The 17738-nt window shown below is 39.5% G+C and overlaps 1 protein-coding gene across 1 annotated transcript in view; it reads left to right on the forward strand.

The window, feature by feature from the left end:
• POLQ (DNA polymerase theta) overlaps window positions 1–17738 on the forward strand; it is a 127496-nt gene that overhangs the window by 36801 nt on the left and 72957 nt on the right. Inside the window, exons 10-14 of the mRNA XM_047791315.1 lie at window positions 5706–5848; window positions 7608–7812; window positions 8146–8288; window positions 15628–15821; window positions 16941–17065. Coding sequence (XP_047647271.1) covers window positions 5706–5848; window positions 7608–7812; window positions 8146–8288; window positions 15628–15821; window positions 16941–17065 — 810 coding nt within the window. The remainder of the gene's footprint in view (window positions 1–5705; window positions 5849–7607; window positions 7813–8145; window positions 8289–15627; window positions 15822–16940; window positions 17066–17738) is intronic.

Below are 17738 nucleotides of genomic sequence, written 5' to 3' on the forward strand. Positions count from 1 at the left end.
TATATTAGGGGCATATATATTGACGATTGTAATATCCTCTTATTGAATGGATCCTTTAACCTTTAAATAGTGTCCTTCTTTGTCTTTCTTTATGTCCTTCATTTTAAAATCTGTTTTGTCTGATATGAATACTGAAACTCCTGCTTTCCTGTCTTGTCCATTGGCATGAAATATCTTTTCCCATCCTCTCGCTTTCAATCTACATGTGTCCTTTGCCCTAAGATGAGTCTCTTGTGGACAGCATATTGTAGGCTCTTTCTTTTTTATCCAATCTATCCCTCTATGTCTTTTGATTAGAGCATTCAGTCCATTGACATTTAAGGTAATTATTGATAGACATGTTTGTTGCCATTTTATATTTATTTATTTATTTATTTATTTATTTGTCTTTTTGTCTTTTCTAAGGCCACACCCACAGCATATGGAGATTCCCAGGCTAGGGGTCTAATTGGAGCTGTAGCCACCAGCCTATGCCAGAGCCACAGCAATGTGGGATCTGAGCCAAGTCTGCAACCTACACTACAGCTCAAGGCAACACCCAATACTTAACCCACTGAGCGAGGCCAGGGATCAAACCTGCAACCTTATGGTTCATAGTCAGATTCGTTAACCACTAAGCCGTGATGGGAACTCCTATTTATTGCCATTTTAAACCTTGTTTTCCAGTTGATTCTATGTTTCTCCTTTGTTTCTTTCTTTTTTTTGTTTGGATGATTTCCGTTTATTTTATGCTTGTGTCCTTTTCTTTTTAGTTTTTCTGAATGTAATGCTCAGTTTTGATTTATGGTTGCCCTGTTTTTTTAAGTATGTTAACCCCTTCCTATATCTGCTTGCTTAGCCTGATAGTCATAGTTTCAAACACATTATTAAAAAAAAAATCTATATTTTCTTATTTTCCTTCCCAACATTCTATGATTTTGAAGTCCTTTTTTAATGTCTTTATGTTTGCCATTTTGCTCTTCCTTATGTTTATCATTGCTTTTACAGTAGTTTTGGGTTTTTTTGTTTTGTTTTGTTTTTCCTCTTTTAGATCTGTATGCTGACTTATTTAAGTGATTGCTTTCCAATTGTGGTTTCCTACATCCTGTTTCTTCTTACTTTTTTTTTTTATTTAGAGAAGCCACTTCAGTATTTTTTTTTCTTTCAGTATTTCTTTTAAGTAGGTTTAGTATTGCTGTACTTTTTTAGCTTTTGTTTGTTGGAGAAGTTCTTTATTTCCCCTTCTATTTTCAATGATATTCTTGCTGGATAGAGTATTCTAGGCTGCAAATTTTTTCCTTTCAGAACTTTAAATATAGCTTTCCACCAGCTTCTGGCCTGTAGCGTTTCTGTAGGGAAATCAGCTGATAGCCTTATGAGGGTTCCATAAAGTTAATTCTTTGTGTTTCTCTTGCTGCCTTTAGAATCCTCTCTTTAACTTTTGCCATTTTTATTAAAAAAAGTCTTGGTGTGGGCCTTTTTGGGTTCAACTTGTTTTAGGCCCTCTGTGCTTCTTGTATCTTGATATCTGTTTCCCTTAGATTTGGAAAGTTTTCAGACATAATTTCTTCAAATAGATTTTCCATCCCCTTTTCTTTTTCTTCTTGTTCTGGAATTCCTATTATGCATAGATTGGTCTGCTTTATATTATCCCATAGGTCTCTTATATTCCTTTCATGTTTTTTCGTTTGGTTTTCTGTCTGCTGTCCTGATTGGGTGATTTCTATTATTTTATCTTCCAAGTCACTAATTCATTCCTCTGCATTATTCATTCTGCTCTTTAGTGCTTTAGCTCAGTTTGCATCCCTGCAAATGAATTTGATAATTTTTCTATGTTCCTCTATATTTTCTAGTTCTTTTCTAAAGGGATTTGCATTACTGTTTATATCCACTCTTAATTCCTTGATATTCAGCCTTACTTCCTTCAGTATTTTCACTGTCTTCCTTTTGAACTTAATGTCTGTCTGACTGCAGAGGTCTCTTTCATTGTTTGCTGCTTTATGTGAATTCTGTTTCTTTAACTGCGAATGCTTTCTGAGCTTCTTCATATTGCTTATGTTTTTCTTTTTCTGTGAGTTTAGGGAAGCCAAACTGTAGTCTTGGAGGGCTACTTCTATGCAAGAGCACCCCTTTGTATTTTGTGGGAATTAGTATTTATTTTTGGTGTGGGAGTTTGAATATTTGCCATCTATTTCTTCCATGTGAGCAGGCTCTTATCCCCAGGGTGCTAAGTGTGTTTCCAGGAAGAAGGAGACAGTGGTTGGGGCTGATAGTCAGTGCCTGGTTGCTGGGCTCTTAACAGCAGCAAGGACCTGATGGAGGGTGGCTCAGGTTACTCCTACTAGTTGCAGGGCCCTGGGAAATGGTAGTGAGCCTTAGGCAGAATGACAGGATGCCCTGAGCATTTGGCAGTGAGAGCAGCAGGGTGTGTGGGTTCCCAGGGGAGTGAGAGCAAAAACAGGTAGTGCTCCACTGCAGTGCCCTCCTCTGAGGTGATTGGAGCTGCAAGTGGTGCCTGTTTAGCGACCCCTAGTGGTGTAATGCCATGCCCACCTTTGGAGTCAGTGATAACTGCAGTGGTTTGCCCCCACTACCTGCAGACCATGCAAGAAGCACCCTGTCTCATTTAGCCCACATAGGAGGTGCCTGCACAGGCTGCTCCTAGTTGCAAGATCCTGGGAAGTGACAGAGATCAAGTATGTGGGCACTGCTCAGAATGTTCCTCAGTGGCAGCAGCAGGGCTGGTATGCTCCTAGGGGTGTGAGAGCAGCAACGGGTGATTTCCGGTCACAGTACCATCGAGGTGTACTTGAGGTGATTGGGGCCACAAGTGGTGCCTGTTCACGAACCCCTAGTGGTGGCAGGCCACCCCCACCTCTGGAGCCAGAGATAACAGTAGTGGTTTGCCCCTACCTCCTGTAGACCATGCCAGAAGCACCATGTCCTTCTTAGCCCCCACAGGAGGTACTACACCAGCTGCTCCTAGTTGTAGGTTCTTGGGAAGGGACAATGATCAAGTGTCAGGGCACTGCCCAGAATGTTTGGCAGTGGCAGCAGCAGGGCAGGTGTGCTCCCAGAGGAGCAAGAGCAACAGAGGTGGTGTTCCGTCACAGTGTCCTCTATGGTGCCCTCTGAAGTGGTTGGAGCTGAAAGTGGTTCTTGCTCAGGGATCCCTGGGAGCGGTGGCCCACGTCTGCCTCTGGAGTCAGAGATAACTGTGGTGGTTTGCCCCCCACCACCTGCTGACCACGCAAGAAGCATCCTGTCCAGCTTAGCCCATGCAGAAAGTGCTGTATCAACTGCTCCTAGTTGTAGGGTCTTGGGAAGGGACAGTGATCAAGTGCCTGGGTGCTGCCCAGAGCATTTGGCAGTGGCAGCTGCAGGGCCAGTGTGTTCCCAGGGGGGCGAGAGCAATAACGTGTGGTGCTTGGTTGCAGTGCCCTCTTTTTTTGGCTGACCCTTGAGGTGACTGGGGCTGTAGGTGGAGCCCACTCACTGGCCCCCAGTGGTGACAGGCCATGCCTCCCTCTGGCTCTGAGATGACCGCCGTGGTCCATCCCTGCCACCTGTAGACCATGCAAGAGTCACCATGTCACACTTAGCATCCCGCTGCCCTTAGCCCACACAAGAGTTGCCCAGCCACCTGTAGCCTGCACAATAACCAGCCAGTCTCCCATAGCCAGAGCAAGTGGCTTCTCGCCGGCAGTAGCTTGTGCCTGAGGCACCCCACCATCTGAGAGCCCCTGTGTGCGTGCGCAGGAAGATTCCTATGGTGGTCCGCCCCTCCTCCTCTCTCCCTCTCCAACAATGGTGCCTTGCTTCTCCTGTGGGCCCAGACCTTCCCCCGGGTTCCCCTCCAGGTTCCCTCTGCCATGGCATTCCACTCACCAGCCCGTAGCGCACCGCTCCCCCTCCTGTGGCACAGCGGTCCTTAGCCCCTTAGGTGGTCCCCTCACAGTGAACCTTAGTCCTCTCCCTGGGACTGACCTCTGGAGCCTAAGTCTCAGCACCCAGCCCCATCCTGAGAGTCTCAGGTTATGGTGTCCTGTGTGGTGGTGCAGATGATCTATGTAGCTCTCACTCTGCTTTGCCCTCCTCAGTCCAGCTGCTATGCTTTTCTCGGCGACTCTGAGGTCTCTTTGCCTCAGCTATCTCCCCTTTGGTTAGGTGGCTTCCCAGGATGTGGGTTGCTTTTCTCTTTCACATCTCCCTCTCAGGGCTGCTTGTCCTGTCCTGATTCCTTCTCTCTCTCTCTCTCTTTTTCTTTTGTTCTACCCAGTTCTGTCAAGAGTTTCTTGTCCTTTTTGGAGGTTTAAGTTCTTCTGCCAGCATTTAGCATATGTTCTGTCAGTGTCATTTTACATGTAGATGTGTTTTTTTGTTGTGTTTGTGGGAGAAGGTGAGCACAACATCTTACTCCGCCATCTTGATCTGCCCTCCAAAGGGCTTTTAAAGGGCAGTGTGAGGAAAGGGGCTTCAGGGTGCATGAGCAGCTTGTGCACAATTCTCAGATTGGTTGTCTGATGCCAACCTTTATAGGGAAAGTTTCCAGTATCACCAATTTTCTGGTTTCAACTGGTCTGGGGTCTTAATGCTTGAAGTCAACACTTTTCATCTGGGAGTTTATTTCCTATAAAATAGCTTAGGAATGTGTGTCAGATCTTTTACCTGTATCTTTAAGGAAACTGGGAGTTTGGTGACTCTGCTATGGGGCTGGTTTATGGTCTAAATTGTTACCAGTTTTCTGGCTCAACAGCTATTCCTTGTTTCTACATCTTCACATTTCCCAATCATTAACTCTTGAGACAGCATTTTGAGACTCAGAGGAGGTCTAGGAGACTAAAGCAAAAGCCTTTTACTTCAAAGTACAGGGACACAGGGATTGGTATGTAGTTTCATAACTATAATATTTTGCATCTGCATTTTCCTTTATAGTTGTCAAAAATATCAGTATTATATACTTAATTATTCACTAACAATCGTTAATCCTGTAGGGAAGGAAAAAAAAATTTTTCGTCTACCTTCTTAGATTCTGTGGCTAGTGCCTGCAAATTAAACTGATAAATGACATATTAATGGGGGAAAAAAAGCCATACATATTTTACTTGATATAATATTTAATTTTTTACATAAAGTCATTAATAGAAAAGAAATGAAAAAGAAGCATTTAGATGCCGGGGCATATATACCCTTTTAACAGAGTGATAAATTGTAGAAAAGTGACAAGACAAGGGAAAGGAGTTTGGGTTTCTAGGGGTGGTACATTGTGGTAAGGTAGATATAAGCTGGACACTGATGGAAATTAAGGTTTATTTAATAAGATTTGTGCACACCCATCTCAGTGATAACTTTTTTCCTCCATTGATAAGAATTGTCCCCCTGCTCTGAGAGACAAGAAGAGGAACACCTTCACAGACAGAAAGTTAGGTCCTGCTTCTAGGCAAATAGGGAGAGGGCAAAGAACACTTTCTTTGTTTTCTGCCTGTTGATTACCTTCTGGTTAAAATAATCCTTATGCTCTTGTGGCGTATTTTGGTATAGCATATTCCTATCCTCTTCAATCCAAAATTCAGAAAATAAAATCATTAGTGATAATTTTGTGAGCAAAACAGCCATTAGCATCTATTGTTTCCTTTTAAATAAGTAAGACTATTAAAATTCTCTTTAGCAGGTATCTTATGGAAATATGTTGGGATTTTGCAACTGTATGTTGTTTTTGGTTATAGGTGAGAGTATCTTAGTTTGTAAGAACTCTGAGAAATCAAAAGGCATAGCCCTGCTTCAGGGATCTCTAAAACCTGTTAGTAGCTGTCTGCAAAGACGAGAAGGAGAAGAAGTAACTTCGAGCATGATAAGAGCTATTTTGGAGGTAAAAGAGAGTTCACTAAATTACATTTGCTTTTTTGTTCTTATAATACAATCATAGAGCTATTTCATATGTGAAAAATCTTAGCTTTGTGTTTCTTTATAAGTTTATAGCCTTCTAAGGTCTGAATCTCATCTATTTTATGTAGTTATTTCCTGGAGTTTAATACAGCTAGTGCCATATCAAGCCCCTTCAAAACAGTGAATTAAAACATAAATACCAGATAGTTCTTTTTGTTTTTTAGATTTTTAAAAAATTATTTCTGAATTTTAAGAGAAGATGACAAAAATGGACCCTAGTTCCTCCATCTAGTTAATACCTGTTGACATTAAAGCATAAACCTTTTGCTCAGAGACCTCAAGATGATCCCTTTTAATGATCACTTATTCATTAAAAAATGTTTCTGGAGTCCCGTTGTGGTGCAGTGGAAATGAATCTGACTAGTAACCATGAGGTTGTGGGTTTGATCCCTGGCCTCAGTGGGTTAAGAATCTGGCATTGCTATGGCTGTGGTGTAGGCTGGTGGCTACAGCTCCAATTTTACCCCTAACATGGGAACTTCTATATGCTATGAGTATAGCCCTAAAAAGAAAAAAAAAAAGTTTCTATTCATATACCAGCGTGCCTTGTTAATTGTTTTGGTGCTGGTGGTGGAGGTACTGGTACTGTACTCATTCCTCTTTAGCTCTGTTGGAAAAAACAAAGTGATTGATAGCACTTTGTAGAAAGTATGTACACATATAGTGCTGAAACTCTTTTGGAGGGCAACATGGTCTTACCTACTAAAATTAAAAAAAAAAAAAAGCACATGGCCATTTATCTAGCAGATTCACATCTAGAAGTCTTACTTAGGCATGTATTTATGAAATTTCATCAAATTAAATACACAGGACTGTTTATTATGGCTGTATTGGTAATAAGAAAAAACTGGAAGCAACCAAAATACCATTGAAACAATGAATTTTGGTAAAATTATGCTTTGCTGGCATTAAAAAGAATGAAATAGCTCTGTGTAGAATAATTTGGTATGTTCCACATATAAATTAAATGAATGAAGGAAAGGGGCAGATTAGTGTATGTAATAGAAGAGTTGTTAGGAAAATGATGTCTACATGATGCCACTTTGATTTTTTCTATACCTATTCCCAACCTTGTTCCAGATGGGAACTACTTAATACTAGCAGTCTTATATGCCCACATATTTCAGAAAGAAGGATCAGAAGACTTGATTTGGTTCATGACTATGAGCCATCAATACCTCCTTTGTACTATATATGATATAGACATATGTATATGTAAAATTTAATTATGTTATTCTTGCATTTCAGATAGATAATGATTCACTTATTTATGAAAAAATATGTCTACTTTTCGGGAAAACTTTTCATGTTGTCAGTAGATGTTATCTACATTTATAATGAATGATAATGGAAGAGTTAATAAAAAGTCTCTACATTAAGATGCTGGTAATATTTTTTATGGCCATGTCCTTGGCATATGGAAGTTTCCAGGCTAGGAATTGCACCTGAGCTGCAGCTATAGCAAGGCCAGATCTTTAACCAACTGTGCTGGACCAAGGATGGAACCATGCCTCTGCAGTGACCTGAGCTGCAGCAGTTGGATTCTTAACCCGCTGTGCCACAGCAGAAGCTCCAAGATGCTGATGATATTTTAAGACAGCAAAATAATTTCCTTTATATTATGAAATACTATGTGTGTCTTATTAAAACAACTAAAGAAAATTTCAAACCTCTTGCCTCAGATAATAGTTGGTGGAGTGGCAGGTACATCACAAGATATACAAACTTATGCTTCTTGCACATTTTTGGCTGCAAGTATGAAAGAAGGGAAGCAGGAAGTCCAGAATAATGACGATTCTGTTCTTCTTGGAGCAATTGAGGCCTGTGTAATGTGGCTACTAGAAAATGAATTCATCCAGATTTCTGAAGCTAGTGATGGAACAGAAGGTAAATAACGACTTTTTAGTTGCAATTTACTCACTTTTTCATCTTTAGTGATTTAGAGCGCTAAGACTGCTTAGTAAAAGGAAATTGACTTTTAAAGCAGTTTAAAAGGAAACTGACTTTTAAATTAGTATATCAACTTATTTTTTAGTAAATCAGTGCTGTTCAACAACATCAGACAATTAGCATAGAGTTTGCTCATAAATATCCATGCATTGGATTCTGTTGGTAAAATTTATCAGAGCCTAAAAGGTTAATTATAGAATACTGAAAGACAGAATTTTGTTTTATTTTATTTTTAACATTTGGTTTTTTACTCCTCTACACCCAAACCAGGAAATGTGTATCGTCCAACCCACCTTGGTTCAGCAACTCTTTCTTCCTCACTTTCTCCAGCTGATACTTTGGATATTTTTGCTGACCTCCAAAGAGCAATGAAGGGCTTTGTTTTAGAGAATGATCTGCATATTGTTTATTTGGTAAGTTATGCTTTCTTCATTATGTTTTTGAAAATGGGGAGAAAATACCTATAAATAATCTTAAACATCAAAGATACCCTAAGGGAATATCTTGTCTCTTTTCCTTGACTAAGGTAGTACTGGTGGGAATAGAGAAGAAAAATTAAGAAGAGAATTGTTTCAAAAATAGGCTAAATGTTCTCATGACAATTTTTTTCTTCATTTTTTAAAGGGTTTTTTTTTTTTTGTGGGGGGGGGGGGTCTTTTTAGGGCCTCACCCACAGCATATGGAGGTTCCCAGGCTAGGGGTTGAATCAGAGCTGTAGTTGCTGGCCTACACCACAGCCACAGCAATGAGGGATCCGAGCCAAGTCTGTGACCTACACCACAGCTCACGGCAACACCAGATCCTTAACCCACTGAACGAGGCCAGGAATCAAACCTGTAACCTTATGTTTTCTAGTTGGATTTGTTTCCACTGTGCAATGACGGGAACTCCCTATTTTTAATTTTTAATTTTTTTGTCCTTTTAGGGCCACACCCACATCATATGGAGGTTCCTAGGCTAGGTGTCGAATTGGAGCTGCTGCTATTGTGGAGCTGCTGCCACTGGCCTACGTCACAGCTACAGCAACAGCAGATCCGAGTCATATCTGGGACCTACAGCACAGCTCATGGCAACACTGGATCCTTAACCCACTGGGCAAGGCCAGGGATCAAACCTGCATCCTCATGAATACTAGTCAGATTCGTTTCCACTGAGCCACAATGGGAACTCCCTGTTTTAATTATTATTGTATGTTTTTTATATCTTCAAAGAAGCTGAGAAAGAGAGTTCTGTGGTGCAGCAGATTAAAGATCTCATGCTGTCACTATAGCATCTTGGGTTGCTTCTGTGGCACAGGTTTAATCCCTGGCTATGGAAGTGGACAAAAGGAAAAAAAGAAGCTGAAAGAAGAAAGGAGATCAAATGTATTTATAGAATATAAATATTAAGATATTAATAGGATTAAATATAAATTTATTTTAAAGTGATTATATAAAGTAATATTTGTCAATTATATTATTTAAGATTTGTGTTTTCTTTGTTTCTCTAGATTTAGTTAATATCTCTTGCCATTTCCTATCTCAGTATAGCTTTGCTCCCACTCTCCCACTTACTTCGTTTTGGCCGTTATTGTCAAACGTATTTTTATACATTTTATACATGTTGTTTTATATACTTTCTTTTTATGTCGGTCAAGAAAAGAAAAGGGAAATAAGCAATAACACTGTCTTTACAAGTACCCACCCAATTACTTTGTTGACACTTTTTTGTGTGTGTGGAGTTAATATACTGTTTTGGGTCACTCTCTTTCAATCAGAAGAGCTTTTCTTTAGTATTTTGGTTTTTTTTTAATTACTCAATGAATTTATTACATTTATAGTTGTACAATGATCATCACAATCCAATTTTATAGGATTTCCATCCCACAACCCCAGTGTATTCCACCACCCCAAACTGTCTCCTTTGGAAACCATAAGTTTTTCAAAGTCTGTGAGTCAGTATCTGTTCTGCAAAGAAGTTCATTGTGTCCTTTTTTCAGATGCCACATGTCAGTGAAAGCATTTGATGATGGTGTCTCACTGACTGACTTCATTTAGCATGATAATTTCTAGGTCCATCCATGTTACTAAAGATGCTGGTATTTCATTCCTTTTAATGGCTGAGTCATATTCCCTTGTGTATCTGTACCACATCTTCTTGATCCACTCCTCTGTCGATGGACATTGAGGTTGTTTCCATGTCTTGGCTATTGCTAATAGTGCTGCAATGAACATCGGAGTACAAGTCTCTTTGCGAGTCATGGTTTTCTCTGGATAGATGCCTAGGAGTGGGGTTGCTGGATCAAATGGTAGTTCTATGTTTAGTTTTCTGGGGAATCGCCATACTGCTTTCCACAGTGGTTGCACCAATTTACAATCCCACCAACAGTGTAATAGGGTTCCTTTTTCTCCACACCTTTTCCAGCACTTATTGTTTGTAGACTTTTTAATGGTGACCATTCTGGCTGGTGTAAGTTGACCATTCTGGCTGGTGTAAATCATCGTGGTTTTGATTTGCATTTCTCTAATAATGAGTGATGTTGAACATCTTTTCATGTGTTTTTTGGCCATCTGTATGTCTTCTTTGGAGAACTGTCTGTTTAGATCTTCTGCCCATTTTTTGATGGGGTTGCTTTTTTTTTGGTATTGAGCAGTAGGAGGTGTTTACAAATTTTGGAGATTAATCCCTTGTCAGTCGATTCCTTTGCAAAGATTTTCTCCCATTCTGTGGGTTGTCTTTTCTTTCTTTCTTTCTTTTTTTTTTTTTTTGGTCTTTTTGCTATTTCTTGGGCTGCTCCTGTGGCATATGGAGGTTCCCAGGCTAGAGGTCTAATCAGAGCTGTAGCCCCCGGCCTACGCCAGAGCCACAGCAACGCTGGCTCCGAGCCATGTCTGCAACCTACACCACAGCTCACGGCAACGCCGGATCGTTAACCCACTGAGCAAGGGCAGGGACCGAATCCGCAACCTCATGGTTCCTAGTCGGATTCGTTAACCACTGTGCCACAACGGGAACTCCTGTCTTTTCATTTTGTTTAGGGTTTCCTTTGCTGTGCAGAAACTTTTAAGTTTAATTAGGTCCCCCTTGTTTATTTTTGGTTTTTACTGTCATTACTCTAAGAGGTGGATCTGAGAAGATGTTGCTGTCGTTTATGTTGGAGAGTGTTTGGCCTATGTTTTCCTCTAAGAGTTTTAAAGTGTCTGGTCTTATATCTAGGTGTTTAATCAATTTTGAGTTTATTTTTGTGTATGGTGTTAGGGAGTGTTCTAATTTCATTCTTTTCCATGTGGCTGTCCAGTTTTCCCAGCACCACTTATTGAACAGGCTGTCTTCTCCATTGTATATTCTTGGTTCCTTTGTCATAGATAAGTTGGCTGTAGGTGCATGGGTTTAATTCTGGGCTTTCTATCCTGTTCCACTGATCTATATTTCTGTCTTTGTGCCAGTACCATACAGTTTTGATGACTGTTGCTTTGTAGTAGAGTCTGAAGTCAGGGAGCCTGATTCCTCCAGCTTCCTTTTTCTTTTTCAGGATATCTTTGGCTATTCTGGGTCTTTTGTGCTTCCAAACAAACTTTTTTTCCCTTGTCTTTTCTAGGGCTGCTCCTGCAGCATATGGAGGTTTCCAGGCTAGGGATCTAATCGGAGCTATAGCTGTCGGCCTACACCAGAGCCATAGCAACTCAGGATCTGAGCTGTTTCTGTGACCTACACCACAGCTCATGGCAATGCGGGATCCTTAACCCACTGAGCAAGGTCAGGGATCCAACCCGCAACCTCATGGTTCCTAGTCAGATTGTTAACCACTGAGTCACAACGGAAAATCCTCCAAACAAACTTTAACATATTTTGTTTGAGTTCTGTGAAAAACGTCCTTGGTGATTTGATAGGGATTGCAGTGAATCTGTAGATTGCCTTGGGTAAAATAGTCATTTTGATAATATTGACTCTTCCAATCAAGAGCATGGTATATCTTTCCTTCTATTTGTATCATCTTTGATTTCTTTCATCAGTGTCTTACAGTTTTCAGAGTACAGGTCTTTTGTCTCTTTAGGTAGGTTTACTCCTAGGTATTTTATTCTTTTGGATGTGATGGTAAACGGGATTGCTTCCCTTATTTCTCTTTCTGCTCTTTCATTGTTAGTGTATAGAAATGCCTTCGATTTCTGTGTATTATTTTGTATCCTGCGACTTTGCCAAATTCATGGATGAGCTCTAACAGTTTTCTGGTAGAGTCTTTAGGATTCTCTAGGTATAGTACTATGTCATTTGCAAATAGTGATAGTTTTACTTCTTCCTTTCCAATTTGGATTCCTGTTTTCTCCTTTACTTCTCTGATTACTGTGGCTAGGACTTCTAAAACAATGTTGAATAGTAGTGGTGAGAGTGGACATCCTTGTCTTATTTCTGATCTCAGTGCGAATTTGTTCAGCTTTTCACCATTGAGAATGATGTTAGCTGTGGGTTTGTCATATACGGCTGTTGTTATGTTGAGGTAAGTTCCCTCTATGCCCACTTTCTGAAGGGTTTTTATCAGAAATGGGTGTTGGATTTTGTCAAAGGTTTTTTCCACATCTGTTGAGGGGACCATATGATTTTTATTCTTCAGTTTGTTGATGTGGTGTATCACACTGATTGGTTTTGGATATTGAAGAACCCTTGCCTCCCTGGGATAAATCCCACTTGATCATGATGTACAATCCTTTTAATGTATTGTTGGATGTGGTTTGCTAGTATTTTGTTGAGGATTTTTGCATTGATGTTCATCAGTGAAAATGGCCTGTAGTTTTCTTTTTTTGTGGTATCTTTGTCTCGTTTTGGTATCACGGTGATGGTGGCCTCATAGAATGAGTTTGGGTTTATCCTTTGCTTTGCAATTTTTGGGAATAGTTTCAGAAGGATAGGTATTAGTGATTCTCTAAATATTTGATAGCATTTACCTGTGAAGCCATCTGGTCCTGTACTTTTGTTTGTAGTCACAGTTTCAATTTCAGTATGTGTGATTGGTCTGCTTTAGATGTAAAGTTAGCTTGTTTATTTGAGCTTTTTCTTGTTTCCTGAGGTGGGCTTGTATTGCCTCTTGATAAGCTTTTGCTGCATCCCATAGGTTTTGGAGTGTCATTGTTTTTGTTTGTCATTTGCTTCTAGGTATTTTTTTGTTTCCTCTTTGATTTCTTCTGTGATCCATTGGTTGTTTAGTAGCATGTTGTTTAGTCTCCATGTGTTTGTGTGTCTTGCAGTTTTTTTCTTGTCATTGATTTCCAGTCATATAGTGTTGTGGTTTGAGAAGATGCTCGATATGATTTTGGTGTTTTTTTTTGGTCTTTTTTTTTTTCTTTGTTGTTGTTGTTGTTGTTGTTGTTGCCATTTCTTGGGCCGCTCTCGCGGCATATGGAGGTTCCCAGGCTAGGGATTGAATCGGAGCTGTAGCCACCAGCCTACGCCAGAGCCACAGCAACGCGGGATCCGAGCCGCGTCTGCAACCTACACCACAGCTCACGGCAACGCCGGATCATTAACCCACTGAGCAAGGGCAGGGATCGAACCCGCAACCTCATGGTTCCTAGTCGGATTCGTTAACCACTGCGCCATGACGGGAACTCCTGATTTTGGTTTTCTTAAAGTTACCAAGGTTTGATTTGTAGCCCAGGATGTGGTCAGTCTTAGAGAATGTTCCATGTGCACTTGAGAAGAATGGGTATTCTGTTGCTTTTGGATGGAATGTCCTATAAATATGAAATCCATCTGGTCTAATGCTTCATTCAGGGCCTGTGTTTCTTTATTGATTTTCTGTCTGGTCGATCTGTCCATTGCTGTAAGTGGGGTGTTAAAGTCTCCCACTTCTTTAGTATTTCTTGTGAGACAGATTTGCTAGAAATGAAGTTTCTTTTTTGTTTAACTGGGAATGCCTTCATCATTGCCTTTATTTTATAAAGTTAGTTTTCCTTTATGAAATTCTAGGTTGACTTTTTTCTTTCAGTAGTTTGATTATGTCATTCTGCTCCTCCTTTGCTTTTGGTGAGAAGTCAGCTCTTAATCTCTTTGACTTTCGCCTTTATATGATGAGTTGTATTTCTTTTGCTTCTTTTAAAATTTTCTCGGAGGTCCCATCATGGCTTAGTGGTCAACGTATCTGACTAGGGACTATGAGGTTGCAGATTTGATCCCTGGCCTTGCTCAGTGGGTTAAGGATCCGGCGTTGCCATGAGCTGTGGTGTAGGTCCCGTGTTGCTGTGGCTCTGGTGTAGGCTGGTGACTACAGCTCCGATTAGACCCCTAGCCTGGGAACCTCCATACACTGAGGGAGCGGCCCAAGAAATGGCAAAAAGACCAAAAAAAAAATTTTTTTTTCTCTTCCTTGTTATTTTACATTTTGTGTATGATGCATCAAGGTTGGATATTTTTTGAGCTTTCCCACTTGGAATTCACTTAATCCCTTCTGTATGTAGACTAAAATTTTCCATCAATTTGGGAAGGTTTTAGCCATAATTTCTTCAAATGTTCTTCCTGTTCCTTTTTATCTTCTTGTGGTACTTTCATTATGCATGTGTTGGTGCACTTTAATACTCCTCACATTTCTTTGAGGCTCTGTTCTTTTTTTTTTTTTTTTTTTTTTGGCCACACTGTGGCACATGGAAGTTCCTGGGCCAGGTACCGAATCTGAGCTGCAGCTTTGACCAGCAACGCTTTATCCTTCACCCATTGTGCCATGGTGGGAACTCAGCTCTGTTCATTTTTAATCCTTTTTTCCTACATCTGCATAATCTCAATCAATCTATTGACATGCTTGCTGATTCTTTATCTTGCCAGCTTGCATCTACAGTTCAACTCTATAGTGCATAGTTCATATCATTTATTGTACTTCTTAACTGTAGAATTTCTATCTGGCTCTTTTTTCATTTTTCATTTTTTATTTATTTTTGCTTTTTTAGGGCTGCACCCGCTGCATATGGAGGTTCCCAGGCTAGGGGTTGAATCAGAGCTGTAGCTGCCAGCCTACACTTTAGCCATAGCAATGTGGGATGTGAGCCACTTCTGCGACCTACACCTAAGCTCAAGGCAATGCCAGATCCTTAACCCACTGAGGGAGGATGGGATCAAACCAGCGTCCTCATGGATTCTAGTAAGATTCGTTTTCCGCTGAGCCATGACAGGAACTCCCATCTGCCTCTTTTTTTAAAAAGTCATTTCTCTTTACTCATAATTCTCTACTTGGTGAGACATTGTCATCATATTTTCCTTTACATAATTAAGCATGGTTTTCTTTTGTTCTTTGACTGTATTTATAATGTCTGCTTTGAAGTCTTTGCCTGATATTTCCAACATTTGGAACCTCTCAAAAGTGTTTCTTTTGCCTGCTTTTGTCCCCTCTGTTTGGGACACATGTTCTTGGTTCTTTTCGTGTACCATTGTTTTTGGGGTTTGAGTTGAATCCTGGACACTTTAGATAATATGTTGTAGCAACTGTGAGTATTCATTCCTCCTCCCTGTCCCTCTCTTTATTTTCTCTGAAATCATGTAAGGTACTAAAGATTATATTTAACATCAGAAAATTGAGATTAAAAGTGCCTATTATTAAAGTTCTTGGATTCTGTAAAATCCAGCTTGTATTAGTGGTCTCCTTCAATTTCCATATAAATGAGGCATTATCACATTTAGACCTTTTTCCAAATACTGAGGTCTTTGTTTTTAATATGAAGTTTACTTTTACAGTTTTGTCCTTTTTGTAATGCAGTAGTTGTAGGTAATGGGAATGATTCTTCTTCCCTTTAGGTTACACCTGTGTTTGAGGATTGGACTACCATTGACTGGTATCGATTTTTCTGTTTATGGGAGAAGTTGCCAGCTTCTATGAAACGGGTGGCAGAGCTAGTAGGAGTTGAAGAAGGGTTCTTGGCTCGCTGTGTGAGAGGAAAAGTTGTAGCCAGAACTGAGAGACAGCACCGACAAATTGCCATCCATAAAAGGTAAATATCAAGGACCCTTGACTGCCCAGTATTTAATACAGTATTGGATGTACAGTAGATATCTACTTTATTGTTTTCACTTTCATTGCCATTAAAATAAAAGTTTTGGCTCAATATAGTAAAAATTTTTCACCTTCTTGTGTTTACTGAGTTTATTGATATTTTGGTTTCTTCTTTGTAGCTTATAAGAAGCCACTATATATCAAGACTTTTAAATTGTAACATTTAATTACTTCCTTCCTTTAAAGAAGGTATGAATCAGAACTGCCAACATAGTGTGGTTCCATTTGAGGGTATGGTTTGTATCATCCATTGAAATGATTCATTGCCAGTAAGGAAGAGCCAGTTAAAAGATTCAGGTGGGAAATTGCACAGGCTTTAACTTCTTTCAAATATAATGAAATTATTTTTCTTAAAGCATTAATCTTTAGCATATTATTTGCATCATAGTCAAGTATAAATTTTTTAACAATTGTATACTTGGATTATATGTGGCACAATTGCCTTTCACATCAAAACTTTCATAATCAAATTTTGATTGAAATCTGATTAGATGATATAATCATATCAAGTGTTTTTTTAAATTTCTGTGCCATCATACTTTTTTTTTTTGTCTTTTTGTCTTTTTAGGGCCATACCCACGGCATATGGAGGTTTCCAGGCTAGGGGTCTTATCAGAGCTATAGCTGCTGGCCTACACCAGAGCTCACAGCAACTCTGGATCCTTAACCCACTGAGTGAGTCCAGGGGTTGAATCCGCAGCCTCATGGATCCTAGTCAGATTCATTTCTGCTACATCATGATGGGAACTCCTCACATGTTTTGAACCAAGTCTTATTTCTTAAAATTAGTTAGCTATATTGAAATAAATATGAAAGAAATCTTTTTGTTATAAAGATGTTGACTTTTTGCTATGGTACTAATGTATGTCAGAAGTTACTTTATGAACATTGAGCTCTTTGTCCGCTAATTCTATATCCTATTAGCAGTCTTCTCACCATCTCAGAGGTATAAACCATCTCTTGTCTTTTTTGGTTTTTCTTGTTTCTCAACATGCATTGTACTTTCATAGTAGGCATAAGTGATCTCTTACCATATTTTTGGTAATTTACTTCCCAGGTTTTTTACCAGTCTTGTGCTATTAGATTTAATCAGTGAAGTTCCCTTAAAGGAAATTAATCAGAAATATGGATGCAGTCGTGGACAGATTCAGTCTTTACAACAGTCAGCTGCTGTTTATGCAGGTCAGTTAAACATGTGTTTCCATATTTATTTCAGACTGTGGTTTGAGGTCAAGGTAAGATTACTTTTTTTCAAATTCATTTTTATTGTAGGCTTCTCTTAAAGTGAGGGGATCATGCCAAGCCCTATAATTTTGTATAGGTAACCATCCCTCTCCTTTCTGCACCCCCTTTTTAATTTTGCATGTTATAAGAAGAAACAGACACAATTCTCAATGGTCTTCCCTTTCTCATCAAGTTACTGATGAATACTTATTGTTGAGGTAGATTATAAGTGGAGAGCGATTTCTGGACTTCTATCTCACTGTTCTAAATATTATCTTTTCTCTAAGGAAATACTGACCTCCCTTAATGAAATTAAACCCTTATTCTCTAAGCTAGGTATACAAAGGAAGTTCTAGATCAGATTTTACCAAAAAATCCTTAAGCCCTCAGGAGGGAAATCCTGGACTGCTTGAGAGTGTATTTATTTAGGACATTTAATTGTGAAGGTCTGTGATAAATGAGAGAGTACTGAGGCAAAGATGCCAGGAGAGGGTAGTAAAAAGGGAGACATTTACCCTTCAATTCATTGTCATCAAACGTCTTAGATTACCTCTAAGCTTAGGTTTTTCATAGGGAAGTGATTTTTCTTAATGATGTGACATTTGGCTGCTCTGGTCTCTTTATTTCAAGA

This window comes from Phacochoerus africanus, chromosome 1 (assembly GCF_016906955.1).
Source record: "Phacochoerus africanus isolate WHEZ1 chromosome 1, ROS_Pafr_v1, whole genome shotgun sequence".
In the NCBI taxonomy this organism is placed as follows: Eukaryota; Metazoa; Chordata; class Mammalia; order Artiodactyla; family Suidae; genus Phacochoerus; species Phacochoerus africanus.